Source organism: Malaya genurostris, chromosome 3, assembly GCF_030247185.1.
Source record: "Malaya genurostris strain Urasoe2022 chromosome 3, Malgen_1.1, whole genome shotgun sequence".
NCBI classification, from domain to species: Eukaryota; Metazoa; Arthropoda; class Insecta; order Diptera; family Culicidae; genus Malaya; species Malaya genurostris.
In genome coordinates, this window is record NC_080572.1 from 223,614,733 (window position 1) to 223,639,622 (window position 24,890).

At 36.8% G+C, this 24,890-nt stretch overlaps 1 protein-coding gene across 6 annotated transcripts in view; it reads right to left on the minus strand.

Annotated features, from left to right (window-relative positions):
* Window positions 1–4,881: 4,881 nt before the first annotated feature.
* LOC131434941 (motile sperm domain-containing protein 2-like) overlaps window positions 4,882–24,890 on the minus strand; it is a 64,040-nt gene continuing 44,031 nt past the window's right edge. For all 6 annotated transcript variants that reach the window (XM_058602247.1, XM_058602248.1, XM_058602246.1 and 3 more), the window contains exons 3-9: window positions 23,496–23,645; window positions 23,030–23,371; window positions 22,735–22,961; window positions 6,670–6,745; window positions 5,983–6,095; window positions 5,689–5,889; window positions 4,882–5,627 (exon numbers count right to left, since the gene is read on the minus strand). In XM_058602247.1, the coding sequence (XP_058458230.1) occupies window positions 5,271–5,627; window positions 5,689–5,889; window positions 5,983–6,095; window positions 6,670–6,745; window positions 22,735–22,961; window positions 23,030–23,371; window positions 23,496–23,645 (1,466 nt within the window). In that variant the 3' untranslated portion in view covers window positions 4,882–5,270. The remainder of the gene's footprint in view (window positions 5,628–5,688; window positions 5,890–5,982; window positions 6,096–6,669; window positions 6,746–22,734; window positions 22,962–23,029; window positions 23,372–23,495; window positions 23,646–24,890) is intronic.

Below are 24,890 nucleotides of genomic sequence, written 5' to 3' on the forward strand. Positions count from 1 at the left end.
CATGTTCCTTCAAATTTAAGTCTTTAAATACATGTTAATGTATTTATGATGTAAACAAACCACCGTCGGCTGTCAAACATGAACTTTATTCAAGACGAGTTCATTTGTGATATGATCTTGTAAAACCCACACCCTGCTATGGAAGCTGGTTCCTGAAACCGACGCATTTTGTTTTGGTGGCGTTGTTGTCAACAATATTTTAAGCTACGTTCATAACATACAATCAAACTACACTGGTGTCAAAAGTTAATTTCTTCAAACCCAATATAAATATAACTCTTGTCTAGTATTCTCTGCAAAACAAGTAATTTTACCTCTTTTTGAATAAGAAAAAAAAGTGGTTTGTTATAGTTTGATCATATTCCATCGAAATCATTTCCTTATGTTGGTGCAACCGCATGAAGAAAGATATGAACAATGCTTAAACACAGCATTTGACAGCGTTTGTGTTAGTGCGGTTGTCATTTTAATTTGGAATAACAGAGAGACGTGAAGAAGAAAAAACATAAACAAATGACGTTCCGGGAGTTGCTTTTATGAAAATATTTAGAGTTGGTTCTGTTTGCGAAAATATTGACAGTGAAATGCGGTGTTTTGTTCCAGGATGTTTCAATCGTTTTCATCACCTGCATTTAAAATGCCACCCACAGAACAATCACTCCATTATCCATAATAACTGTAATAGATACCACAGTGCGATCCGCCAAATCCTTCCTCCAACGAATGCACCACTTCTAAATTTTCTGATAGTTTGAAATAAATTAAAATTGATAATATTAGAATCTATATGTTGCACACATTTTTCTTAAATGGACCGCACGTTCCAATCAAATGCACACGTGTATTCAATTTTAAATTCACTTGACACTTGGAGTTTGAATACTTTTGTTTTTAAATTCATGTGCCATACACTTTGTTTTTATGGATCATGGTGCTATAATTCAAAAAGGACCCTGTGATTAATGGAATCAAAATGGCTGAAAACAAACTACCACAGTTTCTTGCATTTGAAAAGTTTAAATCATACGGTTTTCCGGAACATATTTGCAGAATTCTCTTGGGTAAGCATATACCTTTTGAAATTTTTTTAATCTCACAACTCAATCTTTCTAGATCGAAATATTAACCCAGATGATGGAACGTAGATTCTCCACATTTTAGCCAATTCGCAGTTAGCGCAATTGGTATCAAACGAGACAGAAAATTCAACCACGATTATATTCGAGATGAGTAAAAGATACTAATAATAATAATCCGTATGTTATATTACAAATGTGTCGTTACTGATAGAAAGACGAATTTCCGTCGTTCGAAGCACCGGAACCTGGTTCGTCACCTGCGAAAGCAACAGAACCAGCTGCTCGTTCATCTGAAACCGTTCCCATAGATTTTGAACTTGAGAGTACAGAATATTTTGTTTTGGATGATGTACCAACTACTTCCGGATTGTCTTCGCATTCGTTTCCCGAAGTATGTATCTTAACTGCAATGAAGATTATTATTCGTACATTGTACGAATTCAAATATCGTGTTTGTTTTGCGACCGCTTAAAAAGTCGTTATTGTTATATATTTTGTGTTTGCCAAAAGGAGACGGACTGCGGCAACAGAAACTTGTAGAACTGACACCTACAATTTGAGTACATGCATTAAGAAGCAGTATTTTGGGACAAGTATTATTAAAACTTGGAAAGCAAGGTGCACCCTTATCCGTAGCTCGAAAATTAGAACTTGCTGGAATTGTGGCTGAATGGCACCTAGTCAATCTCTCGAAAACAACCGAGAATGATCTTCAATCTGGTATTACCCCAACACTAAAAGATAACTGTATCAATTTCTATATTTAATTAGTTCAACTTTTTTACAGAATTCTTATTATCTTCCCAGAGGAGGAGAGGAGAGAAACCCTTGAGGGAAAATCTATAAAATCTATAAAAAGAGTGGTCCATTAAGTAACATGATGTGTTTTCGCACAGCAAAGCACAAACAGTTCAAACAATACGCCCACATGACTTTATCTAGAAAAATATTTGTTACACCATAGCAGTTAAAGCCTCGATACAGTTTAGTTTCGATCTATGTGAAAATATTTTTTTCAAAAATACTGCCACTAATAATTTTACAGCAATTGACTTGAAAGCAAGATACTATTATCAGAAATTGATTTATTTTGATTTGACGAATTTCGACTTAGATGTTTTATATACCCACCATTGCAAGCATTTCGGTACAGTTTATAAGCGTGGTAATAAAACGCACGCATTTATATTTCATAAAACCTTTAGATGAATTTGACGGTCCACCTGTAACAGTACATTATTGCAAGGATACATTATATTTTAGAAAGAGATACGATTTTATGTTTCAAGAAAATGATTTGTTAATAAGCAATGAATCGATACATTTTTTTTATCGAGGTTAGCTATAAGCATTATTCGCATTAGGAACATATTGTAATTTTTACATATGTAAAACAATAAAAAGACTTTAAAATACTGCATATCATTCTATTATTAAGTAAATTAAACAGTACCATCTGAAAAACATTACATAAGGTTTTATGTGATCAACATGTTGCAATCTAGTATTATTCAGTTGAAGCCAGTTTATTATGATGTTGAAACTCAAGTGTTTCGCCTATGAATGCCATGTAAAATATCATTTCACATATTTCGAAATACGCTTTACTTGACAGATATGTGTAAATTACTTCAATTTAACATCTACAATGTTGTTCGAAATTTAACAGAAAATTTCTCAAAATAAATAAACACAACATTGATTTAATTAAGAAATGTTATTGTTTGCGGAGAGAAGGGTTCATTGATTTCTATGTGTTAAACACCATGAATGAACGTGATTTGCTGTTGAATTAGTTGTGCGCCACGCTGATAGATTTTCGGAAGTTTCGAATATGCATTTCAACTGGGTAATTTTATAGCACAAATTCAAGTGTAAAACCATCGAAAGCAACGTGCAGATTATTTTCAGTGTAATTGACGAAAGAAGCATTGATGATTATTTTTCATAAATTTCGACAAACGTCAAATGTGTTGACAGATTTTCTAGTGAATAGGGATGTCAGGTTCACAGATTAATCTTTGTTTCACAGATTTTGAATTTTCTGCACAGATTTTAAAAATGACACAGATTTTCACAGATTTCTGAAAATGATCACAGATTTTCACAGATTCTTGAAGAAATCACAGATTTTCACAGATTTTGGAAATCGAGCACAGTTTTGCACCAAAAATTACAGAGCGGTTGAGGAAAAAGGTACCGAGCGTGTTGGTAGTGAGACCTTTTTTTTTGCTCACCAAATTGAACTGCTATTGGGGTACGGAAAACGGTCACAGATTTTCACAGACAGGTTTTGGGTTTGATCATAGATTTTAGAAAAAATGACCTGGTATCCCTGCTAGTGAATCTATTGTGAAATGTGAATTGAAGAACAATGTTCGAGTAGTGAGCTCGATTCAGTCATCTCCGAGAAAATTGAGCGGGAAAAATCTTTGAAATATGAAGTCGTCTTACTTTCAGCACACTATATCCAATCTAATACAGAAAGACGAAAAGCATTTCATCAACGCTTTAGACCACAACAGAATTGGCGGTAAACTAAAAGAAGTTCCTAATAGAAATGGTCGAGTTTCGAGTATTTGTAACCGAAATCCGTCCCGAACCCGACGGGTTTGCCGGGATCCGGTCGGGTACAGGTGACATTTTTTCCTTTTTAAACGAATACGGATCGGGTTCAAAACGTTAGTCGGTTCTTGGGTTTTCGCACCCGAATACCCGAACTTTTCGGGTTTGGAAGAAAAGAAATATTCTTGGGTTCGAGTCGGGTACGGGTAAAAGAATTTTATTTTATCTTGGGTACGGGTCGAGTTTGAGGAATTACTCTCACCGCCTTCGAAACATTCTAGGATAACCTGGGTAGAGATGGGCAAAACAGTTAATTTCGAAGAACCGTTCAGTACTGCAGAGTTCTGTTGGAAGAATTAGTTCTCCAGAGCCGTTCTTTCTTTTGATAATTGGTATAGTTTTGTAAGTGAGTGAGAGTTTTTGAGGTTTCATGATGAAGATTCATATTAGAAAACTATCGTTCTTCAAAAAAGAACTATTGATAATTCATTTCTTCACAAGAACTAGTTCTTTTGAACCATTCGAGAATGAATTGCCCATTTCAGGGGTTAGCCAAATCTTGCACACTAAGATTTTATTTCGCTGTTCGGTAATTTCTTTGGCGAAAACTTTCGGCAAACATCAGAAATAACCGAATTTCCGGTATACGGATTTTATATTACCGAATTCAGCGAAATTTTCTAAGTGTGTGTGCTAGGGCGCATAACCGATTTTGATATGTTTACGATTCGTCTTTGACTGATCAGTGCGAAATACGAGAGAGTCGAAGTGGTTCAGTGGTTCGGCATGCGTTTACGTCTGCTTACCGGTTCAAATTGAACTGCCGAGTTTTGCATTAAGCAGATCAACTTGCACTGCTATGCACTGATGACTCAAAGGCGGAACGTAAACATATCGTTCTAGATTAGTTTTTATCAATGCGATAGTCCCACGACAAAATGGCCTAACTGCAAATGTAAGTTTCTCTTTGTTTACTTATTTCTTCACGATTTACCATATTGCTTTTATATATAACGCCTTACGTTTTGCAAAACTTTCAAGTTTGATTTATATTGGAAACTTTCAAGAAATTGCTGTCATGGCTCCGTAATAATCAAATATTCGACGATAAACCGAAGGAAAATGCGATCTGAATAAATCCCTTTCCTCTTCCAGTTATCATCAATTAAAATAATTTAGAATTTGAGAATTCGGCTCGGCAGGTAACGTCATCAGACTACTGAAAGGAAAGACCCCATGATTGTCATGCAACAGCTTATTATTCTTGTATCAAATAATACATGTTGTTTAATCTACACAGATGCATAATTCTACTACTAAAAGTATTAAATTAAAAGCCATCAGTGAATTTTGTACACATAACGTCATAACCGCGCTTTTCAAAATTACCACTATCCGAAAACAAAAACAAGTAATTATACTTAGTAGTACAATTAGAAATGAAAATGGCTGAAAAACTTAATTTAACATAAAGTGTAAATGAAAATTTGACAACTGGAGATAGGATAAGTTACTCTAAATACACCGAAATAATAAACTCGTGCCATACACGACTCGGACAAACCGAAAAAAAGTCTAACAGAGACGGTTGTTTCGGTTTCATTTTGTCATGTATTGCATTCTAACTTATTCCCTTAAACAGTACTGCGATGTACTGTTTTTAATTTCGATCTTCAGAATGTACACGATCGCCACCGATAGCAGAAGAAATAGCGCAAGTGAAATCCACTGCAGCGTCTGGTTGAACTTCACCTGCGACTCCAGCCGTTGGTTCGAATCCCTGAGTTGCGAAACGGCTTGTTGGAAATGCGAAAATTGCTTGTCAGCTCCGTTGCCCGAGTATCCGGCACCCGAGCCATACATATCACCTCCGGCACCACCGTAAGCGGGCATTCCGTTGCGCATGCTACCATCGTCCAGATTGGTCGGCAGAGAACATTTCAGCCTGTGCTGCTCAACAGAGGCGCTGTTTGCTGCTGTATTCTGAAATTAATTCATCGGTTAAAAGTTATTGGAATTCTCGATCAACCGAATGCCACGGTACCTTCCACAGTTCCGCAAGGTCGTGTGTGTTGGTGGACAAATCGTTGCCTAATGCCATACACATCACTAGAAATTTCTCCCGGCCTAATGTGGTTACTTGTTGACCCTGCTGTAGCACCACATTAATGGTAACGCTGCCACCTGGTGATAGGACACCGGTGCTAGGCCGTACTCGGAATTTTTCCGGCGCTGTAGTTTTGATCTGTATTTCGAAAATGATTAAACCAACGAAAAAAAGTAAGTAAGCGAACTTCCACAATTCTCAGCAAGAAAAACAAATCAACCAAAAACTCACCTTATATGTAACTGCTTTGGTATCAATGTTGATAATCTCTACATTGCCGTGCAGTTCGTTGCCGGACTTGGTGAACGCGATTGTGGACTGTGGAATTATTCGTAACATTTCGCCTAGAACAGAAGCAAAAGTCAGTATTCAGAACTCACAAACTGATCGAAAGGTGCATAGAGCTGCTGTTCAGTTTCCAGATAGCAAAGCGAAACCAGCGTTGAAACCGTGTGACGAACGTACCTACATTTAATCAATTAAATAAGGCCAATAATTGGCGGTTTGATAAACGCAAACAGATAAACAAGTCTGAAAGGGGGAGCTCGATGCTCTTGCTTGAAACTCTGATGAAACACTACGTGCGTGCTGGATAAGCGTTCTACTGCTCTACACAGCTGTTTGGTGGAAAGCACTGTGATTGGTTGTGTATTATTACGAAGATTAATTTTATTCCGGGTTCGATTCCGAGGGCAAATTGACAGATAAATGACTAGTTCGTAAATTTATCCTAATATATAGTGACATCCATTGATAAAAACTTTGCCACATTTCCCAAAAAAAAGAATTTAATGTTATTTACTTAGATGTCTTGCCAGTTTTTCGTTTTTGATTAGATTAAATGCACTCAATTGTTTTTCAAAGCTTAACTAACGAGTGCTTTAAATCAATCACATCAATCAAAGGAAAAACACTTACCGTCTACGTTTTCAAAGTTCGAGTTGGACGATTCGTTCATCGGAGACTCCGTCGGACTAAGATTAGCGAAATGAACCTACGGAATAAAAACACAAAAAACGATAATCACAATAGTGTAAATGGTCTGATTTAAGTACATTATTCAATGCATTAGCAGTAAAGTGCATCTCACGTTCGTACGAAGTTTGCCGCACCAGTCGAGATCTTCGAAGCCGGATAATTATTCCGGTGCAATTTTTCTTTCTCTCTCCCTTAATAATATTGTGCTGTTAAAAATAGACACAGCTGCGGCACAAGTATCTCACCCAACGTTTGCTATGTTAAAAGAACACAATTTTTCACTTCCCAGTTTCCCGAAGGAATCAACAAAAAAGAATGAGCAATACTTTTTTTTCCTTCGAAACAATCACTAAAATCGAACGATTTGTTAAATCGGACAAACACGCACAGTATTAAATTAAAACAGATTTTCTCGATTCCCCCTAATGAAAACTGAATAGATAATCAAAGAAACATTTCAACTGGAATTCAACAGAGAATATTCACAGCACAATTACAACTAACAATTTTTCTGCAGACAGCAGTTGAAGACTGAAATTTTGTTGTTTTTGGTTTTACACGTTCCTTTCCCATCATTCGTACTAACGTCAATTGACAACTCGCGCGGACGCCGATTTAATGTTCGCTTGCAAGCAATGTTTCATACATGAAATCAAAGACATCATATTAACAAGATATCCAGCTCTCACATTTTCCGAACAAATCATTGGCAACATCATTTTTTACGAGCATGTCGCCACCAAGCGAGTCCGCATCGAATCTCATACATAGAAGCAGGGGAGAGAAATGTCAAATTCGTGCGCGCCAAAATAGCAGGGCTGCGCACCCATACAATTGACAGGATATGTTGAATGTGATGCCGTGCGATGGCGTTGCTGAACTGAAGATTGATTTCGCTCCAAGCTGACAGGGTCTGATGAAATGCAACTTCCCAGTAAAAAATCTAACAAACCCCAGCTAAGAGTGCAACAAAAGTGTATCGATCATTCGATCCTGTCTACTTTCTATTTCGAATTCTCCATTACAGATATTTCATAGAATTTTACAATATGAAGCGAAAACTTGTGGGTTTAATTTGAAAGCTAGGCGAAGAGTTCAGATTAAAATTCGAACATCAAACAAATCGTGCTCGAAACTTACGATTACGTTGCTTGAACAAGATTGATGTTAAAACTGAACTGTCTCGTTAGAGCAAAAGAGTGAAGACGATAGTAAAACAAGGAGCACGACTGTTGCCCGAGTGAGTGACATCGACCCGATAATATCGATGCGTTTTAGGTTAACATGGTTGATGCAAATGGTGCAGAATTGTCCGATGTCAGTACGATCGTAGCACTGTGATCGGTCCGATAATTGGGCCGATGATCGAACCGATGCGGATCGATATAATACACTAGGAAATAGTTTCGATCATCGGGTGGAACGCAGAGATGCCAGGTTCACAGATTAATCTGTGTTTAACAGATTTTTAAACGCCTACTTAAAAAATTACAGATTTTCACAGATTTCAGAAATCGATGACAGACTGACAATGATCCTCTAGAAGTCTTAAAATTGCTAGGGAAAACACTGTGGAAATGTATATCCGACATGGAAAACCGTCGAAACTCTGCCAGACAAACAGTTCCTGAGTTTATGTTTCATGAATTCTCAATACGGAGCTAATGTTTTATAATTTTCATGTTTTTCGGATGTTTCTTCATTCGTAATAATCTCATTGGGAAGTATTAGTTAGATTAATTCATTTTAATTTTTTGTGAAATATTAATGTCAAGTATATAGCTGTACTTGATGCTTTTGCCAATTGGAAACAAGTTCGTCGATTGAGACTCAAAAAACTGTGAACTGTACTGATATATAGAAGGCAAAGGATAAACTATTGAAAACCGGGAAACCAAGAACCTTGATGTTTCCAGCTTCGACAGCCAACAAATGACACGTTTGTTGACCGAGTGAGAGATTGAGCTGGTAACCAACCAGGTTGAGTTACCGGATCCTGAATCAAAGAAAACTTACAGCGTTAGCTCAAATTTGATTTGAAGAAATTTTCAAGTATGGTACATTTAATTTAATCGAGATTCAACTTCTAGGTCCGAAAATACAGCGTGATGAGTGTTGGAAATGTCAAATCGTCATTAGAAGTAACTATGCAAAAAAAAAAAAACAGAAAAATCTTTTATTTTTGGCTATAAGGAGTGTATCGATAAGTAGTTAGCAACATTCAAACAGTTATTACTCTGAAATGGCTTAATTTTTTGCAGCGTGTTTTGCGGTGGCATGTTTGTTTACATGTCAATAACAGCTGCGCAATCGATTGGTTTCGGTACGGTTTATCGTTTCAATGATGAGTCGAATTGATCCGGAAACGCGAAAGAAAATTCTGCACACTTGATGCTCAGAAAGTGGTGTCACGTACAACGAAATTACAAAACGGGTGAAAGTGCACCATACCAGTGTCAAAAGTACTATCGAGAAGTTCGGTAAGACCCTTTCCATGAAGGATTGGCCCCGATCCGGTAGGAAAACGGGTCCCAGCCAGGCCGACCGGGACTTAAAAGTGGTTGAGTACATCAGGAAAAACCCATCGGCGTCGACGCGGGATTTGGCCAAGCAGTTTAACACCAGCATCGGGATGATTCAACGGATCAAAGTTTGGAACTCCCTGAAAACGTACAAGAAACAGAAGGTGCCGAAAAAGCCCCTGGTACAGCAAGTTCAGTCCAAAACAAGAGCGCGAAAACTGTATAACCGGATTCTACAGAATTAAGACGGATGCATCCTGATCGACGACGAAACCTCCGCCAAGGAAGACTCTCGAGCGCTGTCCGGACCGCAATATTATACGAAATCGGTGTACCAGAACCTGGACGACGCTGACACCACGGTGGCGATGGAAAAGTTTGGGTAGAAGGTGTTGGTCTGGCAAGCAATTTGTACCTGTGGTTTGATGGCGTCGATTTTTTTCACGAAGGGAACAATAAACGCCAAGGTGTACGAGGAAGAATGTTTGAAGAAGAGAATGCTGCCACTGTACAGAAAGCATAATGCTCCTTCTCTCTTCTGGCCGGATTTGGCTTCAGCCCACTACACCAACTTCGTTCTACAGTGGTTGTTAAAAAATAATGTACAATTCGTGGAAAAGGACATCAACCTACCGAACTGCCCGAATCTTCGGCCAATTGAAAGGTATTGGGCAAGTGTCAAGCGGCACTTTCGGAAGGAAGGTACAGTGTCCCAAAACATGCAGGAGTTCAAAAAAACTGGACAGCTGCCACCAGAAAAGTCACAAAAGTAACTGTGCAGAATTTAATGAAGAATGTCAAGTCCTAAGTGCGAGCGTTTCACAGAAACTAGGATTTTCTTCAATATAATCAGTGAAATGCATAAAAAAGTAATTTTTCAACAATATATCGAAAACTGATGTCAGAATATGTTTTTTTCGCTTTTTTATTCAATAATCAATGTTGCTTATTACTTTTCGATACACTCCTTATATTGCTCATGATTAGGTAATTAAAGAAACCATTCAAGCGTAAGAAGAGTTTAAATATGTAGGTGCTAGTCCTAGTTTTTCGTAATTTGAAGTGACGAGTATGAATCTAAATATTCTTTGAGAATTGTTTCCGCGCGCAATAACAACATTGCGCTGTTATGAATATCTTGTGAGAAGCAAAAAACTGGTTATTGAAACGACAAAAGTCTCGCATATAAAATTGCCTACCGATTTTAAGAGCAAATTCAGCAGCTGGAAGTTTCATATGGAAAATTTATAGTAGAACTGAAACTGGAACAAACGTATCCTCAGAGCAAATTCAGCAGCTGGAAGTTTTATATGATCGATCTATAATAAACTAAAACTTAAACAAACGTGTCTCCAGCCAGCCGTTCTAGCTTTATTTATTCGAACAGTTCTACTGTCAAATTTAGAACTAATATACGCTGCCGTTTTTTTTTTTGTATTTTTAAAACACGAGTAAAACGCTGTTGGAGCGGCCAGTTTTTTTTGTTATAATTTTCAGATTCAAATTTTACAACTGACATAAATTAAGCATCTAGATCTGGAACACTCCTGAACATGCCCTCAGCAAGACGTTTTTGTTTTATTTATTCGACCAGTTCTTCTGTCAAATTTAAAACTGGCATACACTGAAAATCAATTTTACCTCATTTTTGGGGAAAAGTCACTCATTGTCGAGTTCTTCTATAAGCTATCCAAAATTAGGTCGTTATCTCAATCTCAATCTCTTCTTGAATTGATCGTAAAGAATAGGTAGTGTGCTTTGTTATGACATAACACTTTGGGTAAACTTACATTTACCTAAAAGTGGGGAAATGCACTTTAGTTGATTTTGGATAGGTTTTGACCCAAAATTAGGTAACGGCTGGTAAGAGTGTAAGCTGTCGTTCTATTTTTTTTTCTAAATTAGAAACACAAGTAAAACACTACTGGGGCTGCCAGTATTTCTTGTTATAATATCCAGATTTAAATTAAAAAACTGACATAAATTATGCATCTAGAACTAGAACACTACTGTATATGCCCTAACGCAACATCTTTCGATACCACACGGAGAACCCTCCGATCATAAAATTGCGATAGCGCAGTTTTTGATTTTTGTGATAGTTGATTTAACTAATTTCTTTTTGATTCAACCAATATGGTTTTTGATTTGCGTATATTCAAGTAGTTGAAAAATGTGTTGTTTTGAATGCTGTCAAATGCCGGAGAGAGCTGAAAGCAAAACAATAATTGCAATGGAAAATCAACATTTTTTTGTTGAAATCTGTTCGCGTCGTTTCAAAATATCAATGAAAACAACATCGATGGTTATAGCGTTTGGGAAAATTGTGTTCATTCGATTTGAAGAAATGTATGATTCCATGACTAGTGTTGGGGTGCGATAAAGTTAACCTTGTTTCAGTTGAAAAAGGTTTGGTGACAAATTAGAAAACGTTTACTGATTTGGTGTTACAAAATCGTACAAAAATCAAAATCACTCATAGATCAGATCAGTTGTGATTTCGTAACGATGATTTATTCCTTGGTTAAGATAACCTGTGGTGAAATCAGTAGTGATATTTTATGTACGAGATCAGTGATCTTAAGATCAGCAGTGATCGGTGGTTTTCCCAGCCATGTTAAGGTAGCGCTTCGCCGTGGTCAGGTCGAAGCGAGACAACTCACTGCTTCCTCTTGCTTTGTCGCCGAAATTTCACGCAAAATTGTAAATTTCTCCAATACTAGCCCGATTCACGAAAAATCAAAAACATACGATTGTAGGTAAATGATCTTACTATGCATTTGGCGAAAAATACCAGCTAGAAAGCTTTTCTTTCGCGAGATTTCGTGCGAGTTTTGTTAAACATTTTGTTTTCTTTTTTCCTTTTCTCGCTATAAACAACTCGCATATGTAGGGATGTGCTACGTTTTCAACAAAGCGTCAAAGCTAGTAGCGATGAAAATCATTACTGATTTCTGGTTCTACTGAAACATGAATAGAAATTATTTTAGAAAGTAGTAACACTTAGTTACATTTTCTACTCATCTATATTCAACGTTCACGCAGAGAGAACGGACAACGAAAACAAAAGAAATGTTCTTAGCGTCTACCGCATGTGGCATTTTACACACCCCAATGCATGCGTTGACATTGTGTGCGTGCGAAAGAATAAGGAAAAACTCATTTAATTTTAAAAACTCACACGAAATCTTTCGATAAAAACGTTTATCAGGCACAATTTATATACGAATCGATAGAAAAATTAATTATCTAGAATCGTATGTTCTTGGAATTTCTGTTTTCTGCTCCGTTTTCTCACAATTTTGGGTAAAGTGCGTGAAACCCCGGGATAGGCAGCGAACTCCCGTGACCACGGCGAAGCGCTACCTTAAAAACTAATGATATTACTTGTCAATATAAAATACTGTTTATATTGGAACAATGATACATATTTCAAATAGATCATGACGTATATCAGTAAGTATATTTTGGTTTTTATCGCAAATTAATAACATTGTTCGAGTTGATTCAAAACGACTAAAACCGATTTGTTTTTCAACTAACAGAATTTTGTTTCAATAACAACGCCAGTTATTTCAACTAAAATATTTGTTGAAATTGAATATTGTCCTTACTAATTGACAGCATTTTTTTTACAACCAATTAAATTAGTTGTTTCAACCATCGTTTCTACTAATCGGAAAACAAAAATGACAGTTTAGTTAAAACAACAATCGATTAGTTGTTCGAAACTTTAACCAATCAAATTCAGAAAATCAACTAATATTCTGATTGAAATGGGATCGCGGGTGGTTCCAGGTTGCCAGACGTATGACTCTTGCATTTGCCAGTCTGTAACTATGAGAGTAAAATAAATCATAAAACCTAAACAAACTTTTTCCGATCACTAACTGCTACATTATGTATTTCAATTGAGGAAATTCCTAGCTAGTGCTTTGGGAATTCGTTTTTAAAGAACGTTTGAAGTATATTGGAAATTTTTGTTGGGTTCTTAAAATAACGATTCTAAAAATTTCTACTCCGTTTAATAATGTTGATGGCATTTTTCTCGAATGCAGAGAAACAGCAGTATTACGATAAATATTCTTGCCTTTAGTGTAAGGTGAATTGTGGTGAAATGTGAGCCAAACGGCGTGCGAAAAGACCACTTTCTGGTGATTACGCAAGTTTGGAGAAAACTTTTTCCTAGACATTTACGAGCCGCCTAGAGTGGATCATGGAATGGTTGCGATTCATATTGTTATTTGCATAACAATTTTTGACAATAGACAAACTAACTTTTAACCGGAATTGTTAAATTTTAAACAGAAGTTAAAATTATTCGCGAGACGATTTCATGCAAATGTTGGCCGCGGCTCTGCTTCAAATGGCCCATGCGCAATATCTAAGGTTTTGGCACACTCTCTACAACATATCGGCAGGTATTTCACGAATAATGGCACCGGCCCATAATCCACACCAAACAGTGACTTTTTCGGATAAATTGGTAGTTCTTGCGATGCTTCTGGTTGGTCTTCACTCCAGATTCGGCCATTTTGCTCGTTGACGTATCCGTTTAACCAGAAAAGAGCTTCGTCGCTGAGCACAATTTTTCGATAAAAAATTAAATCTGCCACCAAAGTTGTCGGCGCCCATTCATGATTGAATAATATATAAAACGACAGTTCATAATTAAATTATAGACCAAACTGAACAAGTTAAACAATGACACAAGACACGATTCATGCGTGATCTGTCAAAAACAGTGTTGCCAAAAGGATACCAGCAAAAAATCATCCTTTATTTATTTATTTATTTTGAGATGTATTGACACATCTTCAAGTTATTCAAGCGGTTTACCCAATCCTAACTTTTCGAACGAAACTCTTGCTATTGATTGGTTCTGCTATTTGTGTTTTGATAACAATTGGAAGAGTGAATACAAGAAAATAATCAAAACAACTTAAATTTAGTGAAAAGTAGTCAAATAATAGTTACTTTCTATTTTCCGCGTGAACCACGTATCATAACGCAATATAAAGCATGAATAAATTGTCAGAATCTAATTACAGCACGAAAATTCTAATCTTCAAAACTCATTTCAGGAAAAAAAAACATTATCCAAAGTGGATTATCGAAAACCAACTCTATGGAGCCAAACGGACTGTTATCACTGGGAGTTAAGCAAGTATGCCCAGTTTTGAATACATTGCGATGTTTTCGTCCGCCGGTTTGTCACAAAGAGTCTGCAATGATGCTGATGATGATGATGGTGGGTTTACGAGAAGTACAATTTCGTAATAGACTCATATAAGTGACCGGCATATAGTGAAGCAAAAACATATAAGAGCCATTTGTTCTCCATTACTGGACAAATGCTGGGTGACGAAACATTTTTGTTTTTGCCTATGAATGTTGTTAGCTCTGCCATGCATTTTCGCATGCATAAAGTAGTTATTTAGGCGACGCTAAGTTTTTTTTCTCTTTTTCACAGACAAACAGGCCCGCCACAGAACTAATTATCGACGTCTTCTATCCACTCATTAGGCACGTTTCGACATTCTTCCGTAGTTATAGGTTTCGCTTTTGATGTCACTGACACTACGGTGGGGTCTCGATGACAGCAACAATTTCAGTTTTTATGTGTTATTGCAAAGTGACTGCAATGTCATAGTAAATGAGCAGCACAGTTAGGGCTTTATTTGTAAGCTTAGGACAGCTTTTCTTAGACACTAAAAGATCATTTTCGCGACTGATTAACTCGAGGGATGGATTAAACTGGAACAAACTTCTTAGACCCGATTTCTTTTGTTTTTGGTTCCAATCTTATTGAAAAGCTCTACTGAGAGCAGGTAAAACAAATATTCAAATATAAAAATTAGAATTTATGGGAAATTAGCTTTCTAATTTCTATCCAACACAAACAATTCTGTGTTTTTGTTTATATTTTTTATGGTGATAACGCCGTCTGTATGAATGCAAGTTATTGGAACTAAACAATTTATATTCATGACACTACTCTTCAGAGTGTCGCATTTAACATGATATGTGCTACATAATGAGAGACTTCTCTGCGAGCGAAGAGCGAAAGGGACAAATTTATCTGCCATTTATTATCACACGTAATCATTCAATCTACATTATCTAAGCGATAAGCTACCGAAAATAGTGGCTTTGTAAATACAAATCAACGGGAGTTGATATCGGTTGGCCACGGTTATCATCCATTAATTCCTTTCCGGAAAATGTGAACATATGGCGATACTTCCTTGTTGGGGAGGATAACATGACTGTTATTTCTTTTTCCTTTTTTTCGAACGGAAGCGGAATAGTTAGCCTAGTTCTAGCTGAAGTAACCTTTCATGTTACCACTAAAATGCGTCAGTGGCTGGGGATTATCACGCACAATTCGAAAAGAAAATGTTCTGTGAACTTGCTACGTGGTTCAATTTGAATTGTTATGCAATGAACGATCGAAGATGAAACGTAAAATCTTGAACATTTTGATTGTCGTTCCTCATTGGGTTCAACTTGTATGGCAGTTGAAGTAACCTAGATTTGCTTTGAAACAATCAATTAGAGCCTTGAAACAGCTAACTACACTTGTCAACAAGCTTTCACTTCACTTCACAAAATAAATTGCCCATCTGAACCATCAGCAAAAAAACCGCTGTTTTGACACGAAACCAAGCGGATTAAAAATTCATTGTACACACCGATGGAACAACACTTATTATATGGGTCACTGTGAATGACCAGTATGGTCAAAACTGCTCAATCAATCAAACGAACTAACTCTACATTCACTACTACCAATTTGTGACATTTACCCTTGTCATGTTTCTAGGAAACCAGGATCGAAAATGAAAACAACGCGTCAGCAGAGGCCACTGAACTTAAACAAACGCATCGAACTCAAACTGTAACAACCATAAACCCGACGACAGTACGCGAGTGACTGAACAAACCGAAACATTTTGATGATGGCGAAGTTTGTTCGATGTAGCGAAAAAGCCGGTTTGAGTTCGTCCACGTGCTGTGATCGGACACATTGCTATACATAAATACTGAAAGAGATGAAGAGAGAAATAAGAACCCAATGTATATATGCTGTATGCTTTTTCTCTCTCTCTCTCTCTCTCTCTCTCTCTCTCTTTGAAAACTCATACCACTCAGTTAGAGTAAAGGGAAAGCATAAATACGGGCGCTGCGTGGTATGACAGATTTCAAGCTTTATACTAGATCCGTATTCATTGTCACATTTAATACAGTCATTGTATTCAATTAAACATCTAAGACTTTCAATTTTAGTGTTTTCTATAGTCTAATTTTTAAACTAATACTGGAGTAGACATAGTTTGCCTTTTCATTGCAACATCAACACATGAATATCTGACGCTTTACCGTAGTAAAATTATAAAGTTTTATACAAGTTTTTGCGTGTTGCGTGCAATGTTTACAGTCAGTCGCAACATTGAAGGTAGGTTCTGTTCATTGAGTATTCTTCGATTTGAGGGATTGAAGAAGATAAATGACATCAATTATAGTTTACAAAAAGTAACATTTTTTATTCATATACGAAAAGAAACAAATTATATCCCAAGTAGCATGTTAAGGTGCTGTCCTGTAATTTTTCTACTGATTGTGTAATTTATCATTATTTAAGTTTATATTACTATTCATTAATTTAAGTTTATATTACTATTCTAGTAATTGTTTTGTTATGGAAAAAGCGTACTTTTTCTGGGTTTTGCAACATATCTTTAAGTTTTCCGTTATTACGAATATTTATTCATAACGATTGTGCAACTGATACAAAAACTCATGCGTCAATCCGATCTCAAAGGCAATAATAAAATCTGTGAAAAAACAATTGTGAAACTCGTGAAGACTACTACGTAATGAAAACACGAAAAGTAATGACGCTTACAAAAACATAACAAACTTTATTTCGAATGAATTCACTTTTGATTTTCAATACAACTACTCTTAACAAAAACATTGATTTTGTAAAATAATCTGCCCATGAGAAATGATAATGCTACATATGTTATTGTAGAATTGATCTTTTGTGTTTTTGTGAATGAAAAATCGCCAACGAACTACATTTTTCTGGCGAAACATGTATTCGTACGCTCGAAGCGCCTTTAAATTAACGTGTTTTGATGATTGTGCACCAGCGGGTTTTCGCAACGTAATGACTTATATTATTTAAATAACAGTAAACATTAGCATGTTAATATCTCGGATACAAGTGCTTTATATTACTTACTCAATATTACAATGTCTCATACATCAAGAAATGTAGACTAGCATCCGGTATACTTATTTCGTTTTCATTTAAAATCCAAACTAACTCAGTTTCAACCAAACCCTGTCAGTTTAGAAAGAAATCAATATTCAGTTCAGCAACGCCATCGAACGGCATCGAGTATCAATTGCGGAAATATTTACAAACAATGCAACATTTCCTTAAACAATTTTTCGGAATGGGTAAGCCTTTCCCAATCGTAAAACTTTTGCGTGAAAAGTAAACCATCGACTTCTTTATCACTGAACTATATTTAACACATGGATCAATAAGTCTCGAGACTAACAATTGAAACAATTTTTATTTTGCAAAATGTTTTTTTATTCATCAACATAATCACCTTTTAGGGTGATACAATGGTTCCAACGTTTTTCCAATTTTTCAATGCCATGTTTATAAAAAAAATTATCTTTCGCTTCAAAATAAGCTTCAGTTTCAGCGATGACCTCCTCATTTGAGCCAAATCTTTTTCCCTGGAGCATTTTTTTAAGATCAGCAAAGAACCAGTAGTCACTGGGGGCTAAATCTGGCGAGTATGGGGGGTGGGGAAGCAGATCAAAGCCTAATTTGTTCAATTTCGCCATTGTTTTCATCGACTTGTGGCAGGGTGCATTTTGTTCCATCGAAAGCAATCGCGGCACCCACTTGGAAAAAACCTTTTTCATGCTCAATTTGTTATGAAGGATAGTAAATACACTTCCATACGATATCTGTGTCATCTCAGCAATCTCACGGAGCTTCACTTTACGATCTTTCATTATAATTTTTGTCACTTCATTCACATTTTCCGGTGTAACGGCTTCCACAGGTCTACCCGAGCGTTCCGCGTCATTTGTGTCGGTACGACCACGTTTAAACTCGGCGAACCACCGACAAATCGTTGCTTTTGATGGACAAGAGTCCGGATAACATTTTTCAATCCATTGTTTCGCTTGCACGGTGTTTTTACTCATTAAAAAACAATGTTTTATCAAAACACGAAACTCGGTTTTTTCCATTTTTTAAACAAACTACAAAACGACTTTACTCCAACCTCGATAACTCAGCTGTTTCTGGTCGGATCGACTTAAAATTTTGACCCGTTTCAAGCAAAGGTTAGTACTTTAGAAAGACGTGGTTACTGGTTTACCACGAGCGCCATCTCTGCTTTAGTCTCGGGACTTATAGATCCATGTGTTATATATTGATGCAAAGCGAGGTTATGTAATCAATTTTCGTAATCGAAATTAAAGGTTTAAACAACTACTGTATGGAATAAACGACCAGATGATCTATTATTTCAGTACAAAGGCAACAAAAAAAAATCAACATTATCAATCTGTTGGCTATCCCGAATGCGAAAAAATTAGAACATTAAAATAAATTGAATGAAATTCCAATTAGAAGAAATCAATGTTTTTTGCCCTATTCTAAAAGAATATTTATCGATCATTCGAATTTCAACCGCAAATGAATGGAAATTTACTGCAGAATAAACATTCCTATGTATTTTGACAGCTTCATTCGAAAATATCATCGTTCGAACAACAGCGCTATCTGCTTGTCGAACTGTCGTTAGAAGGCCAATTGATTTTTGTTGATGTTGATTATTTAAAAAATAACAAACAGCAACCATCATATTGTAACCAGAGGTTAATTCTACATAGATAAACATTGTCATAGCTACGACGCATGACTATTGGCATATTGTCGCAAAACTGAAATGCAGAGGCGCTGCTTGTTTAGAAATGATACTTCCAGCAAGAGCTGTCAAATCGGTAGAAAAATTTCTAATTACTCCATCTTTTCAACGATTTCTTATGAAAACGGCCAAATTCATTTGAAAATCATAGTAGAAGTTGAAGAAAATGTTTTTACTCTGAGGTGGTAATGTTGATCTTAGTTCATTGTGGGAATTCAACCGTTTATTCAGAATAGAGCATTAAACTTGGTTTGATACCATTTTTTCAAATGCCTTAAAATAACAAATAAAGTATCCAAAATAAATAGTAATCGATCGCTATACATTCTAGTACTCGAGAAATCAACATTACACTGGTTTCTGTTTAAAAAATGTTGATCCGAAAAAACCTAACCTTACCCTATTTCACACATTTCTGAAGATTTTCCATATTTAATCGTAGTTTACACTAAAGAAAGTAGTAATAATCGATTTTCTTCTACTACGAGTGTACTTTTATTGCTGATATCTATTTGTACTATTGAATAAACGATAAAAATGTTGCAAATCACTACTGCCGATGTGAAAATTTCCGAAAGAATCCTCCTTTTATTGGTTCCATTTTTCATTGGCATTGGGTGCTGAGTATTATTCGTGTGATTTGTGTGAATGCGATTACGGTACGTAATATCTTCTGATATGTAACTGTCCCGCATTGACGCAACTACGTATCCGGGTTTTTGGTTCTCCATACATGGTTGAGTCTGTGTATGCGGAGCTAAAATTAAAGGATATTCTATCGTTTCTCACCCAATGTGGTAAAGAGCTATAGTCAGAAGGGTTCATCGTTCTTCCTGGAGTGAATGCATCCTTTCTGTATTGACCTTAAATAGGTTTTTTGGGCAGATTGTTTGGCATCCTTTATGGGGTGCCGAATTTACTTCTGCTCGTACATACCGCGAATCGTTCTGCATTCTTCCGGAAATGCAGAATGGTGTCGCTTTTGTAAAATCTCTAAATCCTCTTGGGGGTTGGAGGTTTTATCAACTGTGCATTTTGGCACCTGCAGATCGTTCAGCATACAGAACGATTTGTTTCTTTTTGTTTTGTGCTGTTTTCCCACTTTACCCACTTCACAATTCCCTTCCATGTTTCTTTTATCCTTCCCTTCCCATCAAGAAATTGATGAGAAGCCACGGCAAGGCACAAATCTCCAAATAACTAAGGGAACGTGTCACTTGAGCCAATTAGTTATGATTCCTGAGTAAGATTCATTTTTAAGCATATGCTTATTATCTCCCGTCGTCAATCGAAAACCGGGAACCAGGACAGCCGGAATCGGTTTGTTTAGTTGCCTACTGATAATAACTATCGATTTAAAGCTTGCTTCAGATAGAATTGGAACAAAGACAATTGCCTGTATTTCAGTTATTTATGATTGAATTCAAGATATTTTTTTATACAAATGTAGCGTTTTCTTCATACTTTAAAGAAAAAATACGGATAAAATTATTCGTCACGGTTTCGAAGGAATTCTCGAATTTTTCCTGTAACACGGCTTATTAGGCGGCGCACACCTTCTACGTCCATCGTTTTAGCTATCTTATTCCACCAGGTCGTCATCTGATTGATGTCTTTGACAACCTTTCCCTTTGCCTTGAGTCTCCTCTTCATGATTGCCCAGCATTTCTCAATAGGACGGAACTGGGGTCAGTTGGGTGGGTTAAGGTTTTTCGGAACAAACTGGACCTCTTTCTCTGCATACCATTCTTGAACGACTTTGCAGTAATGACAGCTTGCCAAATTTGGTCAAAACATTACGGGATGGTCGTGAGATCGAATGGAGACACTCTTTTTGGTATAGTTCCGATTTCATTGTCTTATTTGTAACGAAAACTTTCGTTTTTTGCCACAGCTGCAAATGCCCTGCCAAATCATAAATTTTCTTGCAAATTTGTCGGCAAAAACAAATTTAAATTTGGCTGGAACATCCCCCCGAGCCGTTGCCAAGTAAAATTTTTGACCTGGGATTTGCCCGAAGTCAGCCTTGACATAGGTTTCATTGTCCATCAGAAGACACCCCTCGCACTTGGTCAGCACCTGGTCATATAGTTTCCGAGCACGAATTTTGACCACACTATTCTGTTTTATGGTTCGATTTGGCTGTTTGCTAGCTCGATACTACTTGATTCCTTCCCGGAGTCGAGTTCTCCTCACGGTACTATGGGCAGCACCGAATTTTCTGGCCAAATCACGGTCCGACAGATTATAATTCCTCTTAATCGTCTTCTGGTAAGATACGGAGTTTCCGGTCGACAGTTCCACTCCGCTTTACGGTATTTCTGGGCAATTTCAGCTGTTTAGCTAGCCTAGATGCAGGCCACAATGGATTTTCCAAATAACTGTGCACAATTTTTTCCCTTCTTTCGGCATCCATATTGATTGTTCACAAAGTACAGTCGATTTGCGGAATGTAAAAAATCATACGTGAAGTTGACAAACTTCCCGACACGTGGGCGTCCGTCCACCAGGAGCGCCACAATATGAGCAAAAGTTTGTTCCAATTCTAAATGAAGCAAGCTTTATGTAGTTTTGAGACCAATTTAGAAAACCTTTTACGGTTTTTCGCCGCTTTAAGAGACGGTGTACAATATTTAACATACTTTACCCTATAACTCCGGAAATGGAAGTTGGATCAGGGTGAAATTTAGGAATTCCTTTTTTCGGTTTTTAACGATATTAAACTAACTAGAGATTATAAGAAAAGAAAGAATATGAAATTATAGAGTCATAGTACTCAAGGAAGAACAAGGATGTGAAGAATAAAGTGCGGAAAAGTGAGACGTGACAAGGGTCATTTAAGTAAGCAGAAGGCTTCTCGTATCTGAACTATTATCTTCTACCAGAGGAGTCGAACTTAGGCATCTTAGCGATACGAGTCATCCGAGTCTCCGAATTCCGTATGAGACTACGAGATCTTTCATTCGAATCTAAGTTTTTCAAAATCGGTTAAGCCGTCTCCGAGAAAATCCAGTGAGATTATTTGACACATACATACCTACACACACACCCATATATTGCTCAGCTCGATGAAGTGAGTCGAATGGTATATGACAATTTTTACTAGTCGTTTTTTTAAGTCATTGCATAACTTTTCTATACGAGAAAAGAAAAACCGTAAAAAAAATTCTAAACTGAACTCAAAACTACACCAGTCAGTAGCTATTATTTGTAAGCAGCTATGCAAACCGATTCCGGCTATTCTGGATATCGGTCTTCGGAAATAGAGAGAAACTTACAGAAAAGATGACTTTTTGGAAAAAGATAGGTTCAGAGACAGGATTCGAACCTGCGTTCTTATGCAATCCGTGCCTACGTGTTACAATTTCCGCTACCCTGAGCTGTGGTAAACTTATATTTTTTGTTTCTTATTCATTTAAACTCCTTCAAATCTTTCAACTCCTAATTCATTAAATTTGATTAACCATTAAACGCCCTGCTGTGAAACTCCACGGCATCATTCTCGGACTTACCTTTTTAAGGGTGTTGTTGTTGTTATGGATAATTGAATTGTTGTTCTCTAATGGCAGCTGGAGGTTTTTCTTTTCCGGAACAAATTTAAACTCGTAGTCATCCATTCCGCCCCATGGTACAAGTAAACTCTCTTCACTGACGTAGTCCCGGATGGATTTGTTGTTGATATTTTTAAGTCTATCTACAGCCTTAGCAGGTAGCAATTTCTTGATAATGTGAAAGGTCGCTGGAAGAAAAAAAACGCAAAACCCGTGAGTGTCCTTGTGATCGAAAACGATCGACTCTGCCACTCACCATTAAGTATCCATGGCAAATCATACACTAGAATGTAGTTTAACGAATATGGATAGTAGTTTTTGAGTGTTGTTATGATGTATCTGGTGTAGTCCATATCGACATTGCTCAGACCCGCATCGGTAAGCTCGAACATAAACGTGAGGTAGTCATCGTTGGCTTCGCGGATCAACCGTTCAAGCCAGTACAGAAATACCCGTTTCATGTCGTCTAGATTTCGTGAACCTCTGGTGTAAAGCCGCGATCGGTAGATGAACAGGGTCTTTCCGTCAATGTCTTTCCCCCGGGGAAACATCATACCTTCGTGAACGTAGTCCATGCGGATATTGTCCTCGCAGATCTCTGTAAAAAAAAACATTGCAACGTTTTTCATAAATGAATTTGTTCGAATTAAATTCGTGTCAGTTAGTAAACAATAAGAATCATATTTTTCCGACAGAGCAATTAAAAACACAACAATACGCACCATTGATATTGGCCGTTTTCCTCCAAATGCAGGTTTCCCATAGCTGCTTCAGTGATTCTTTCATATCGAGATCATTGTTTTCCAGGAACTTGGTTAGCCACACGTCATTAGCGAATATTCTGTTCAGGTCATTTTCATGGAATCCTCCGGCTGTAGCAAAACAAAGAAAAAGAAAGCACATTAATTGTATGGAGTATAAACAAGATATAACAATGCATTTTGACCTTGACGTGTTACGTTGGCAAATTGAATCAATCATGATTAAAAACCAGAAACCATTACAAGTTCTCGGTCATGTCAGGTATTTAAACCAGTTTGCAAATTTTTCGCTTCCACTGAATTCATTATGGATTATTAGTACTATTAAGATAGTCGCTAACCTTCGATAAACTGGTTCAGAAGATCATGCGTATCTCGGTCTCGTTTCGGTGATATTTTTGATTGTTTCTTTGTATTTGATGGTGTTCTTTTGCATTGGAAATGCTAAGTTTGAGGAAATCTGTCCAGCCATTTCTGAGAAAATGATGTGATATTCGGAGTTTTTTACCATTATTTCCGGTACTTCCGGTACAGGGACCGATATAGTTGAAGTCGGTTCGTTTGGACTGATATATCCTACAAGCTAAAACAATTTTAACCAAATTTAGAAAAAAACCCTTCCTAATCCACCTAGAAATGCGATAGTGACTTTCTCTTGCTATTTAAATAGTCTCATTAAAATATTTACACGAGTATTTATTTGACCATTTGTATTGTGAGCCTATCAAATAAGTTAATAGTAGCTTTCAAATGCATATAAGACTTTCGAATTCGATTCAGGCATCTCCGAGAAATTTTGGCGCATTGAAAAACACTGTGGTTTGTCGGTTACGTCACTTATAAGATTACATCTCCCAAACAGAAAATGTGCGCCATTATCCTTCGAAACTTTATCAATGACCCTATTGAACCTTTCAACAAGCCTAAGCTCATCGAAATTCGTTGAGTAATCTCCGAGAAAATTGAGCAACTAAAACAAATGAGTATTGTTGGTAATGTTACTTATAGGTGTTCGGTTGCCGGCACCCCACAGTAACTTTTGACAGAAAGCTGACAGCGTCAATCCGACAAATGTCATGTGTGTGTAATAACAGCACGTTCTTTTTGTGCCAAATTGCGAAGCAAACAGTCACTTGTACTTTTTGCAGCGTTCAAAATAACTTTTAATTACGTGAATATCAACACAAAAGTTTTTTTCTGACATTTTTCAGAGTATCATTTATTGAAGAGCATCATTCGGAAAGGTGAGAGGATTGAATATGTATGAGGCGAAATAGATCTATTTGGAGATTTAATAATTTTCAAAATGTCTACCAATTTCGGTTACCGGCACCCCATTTCTTTCGACAAATGGTG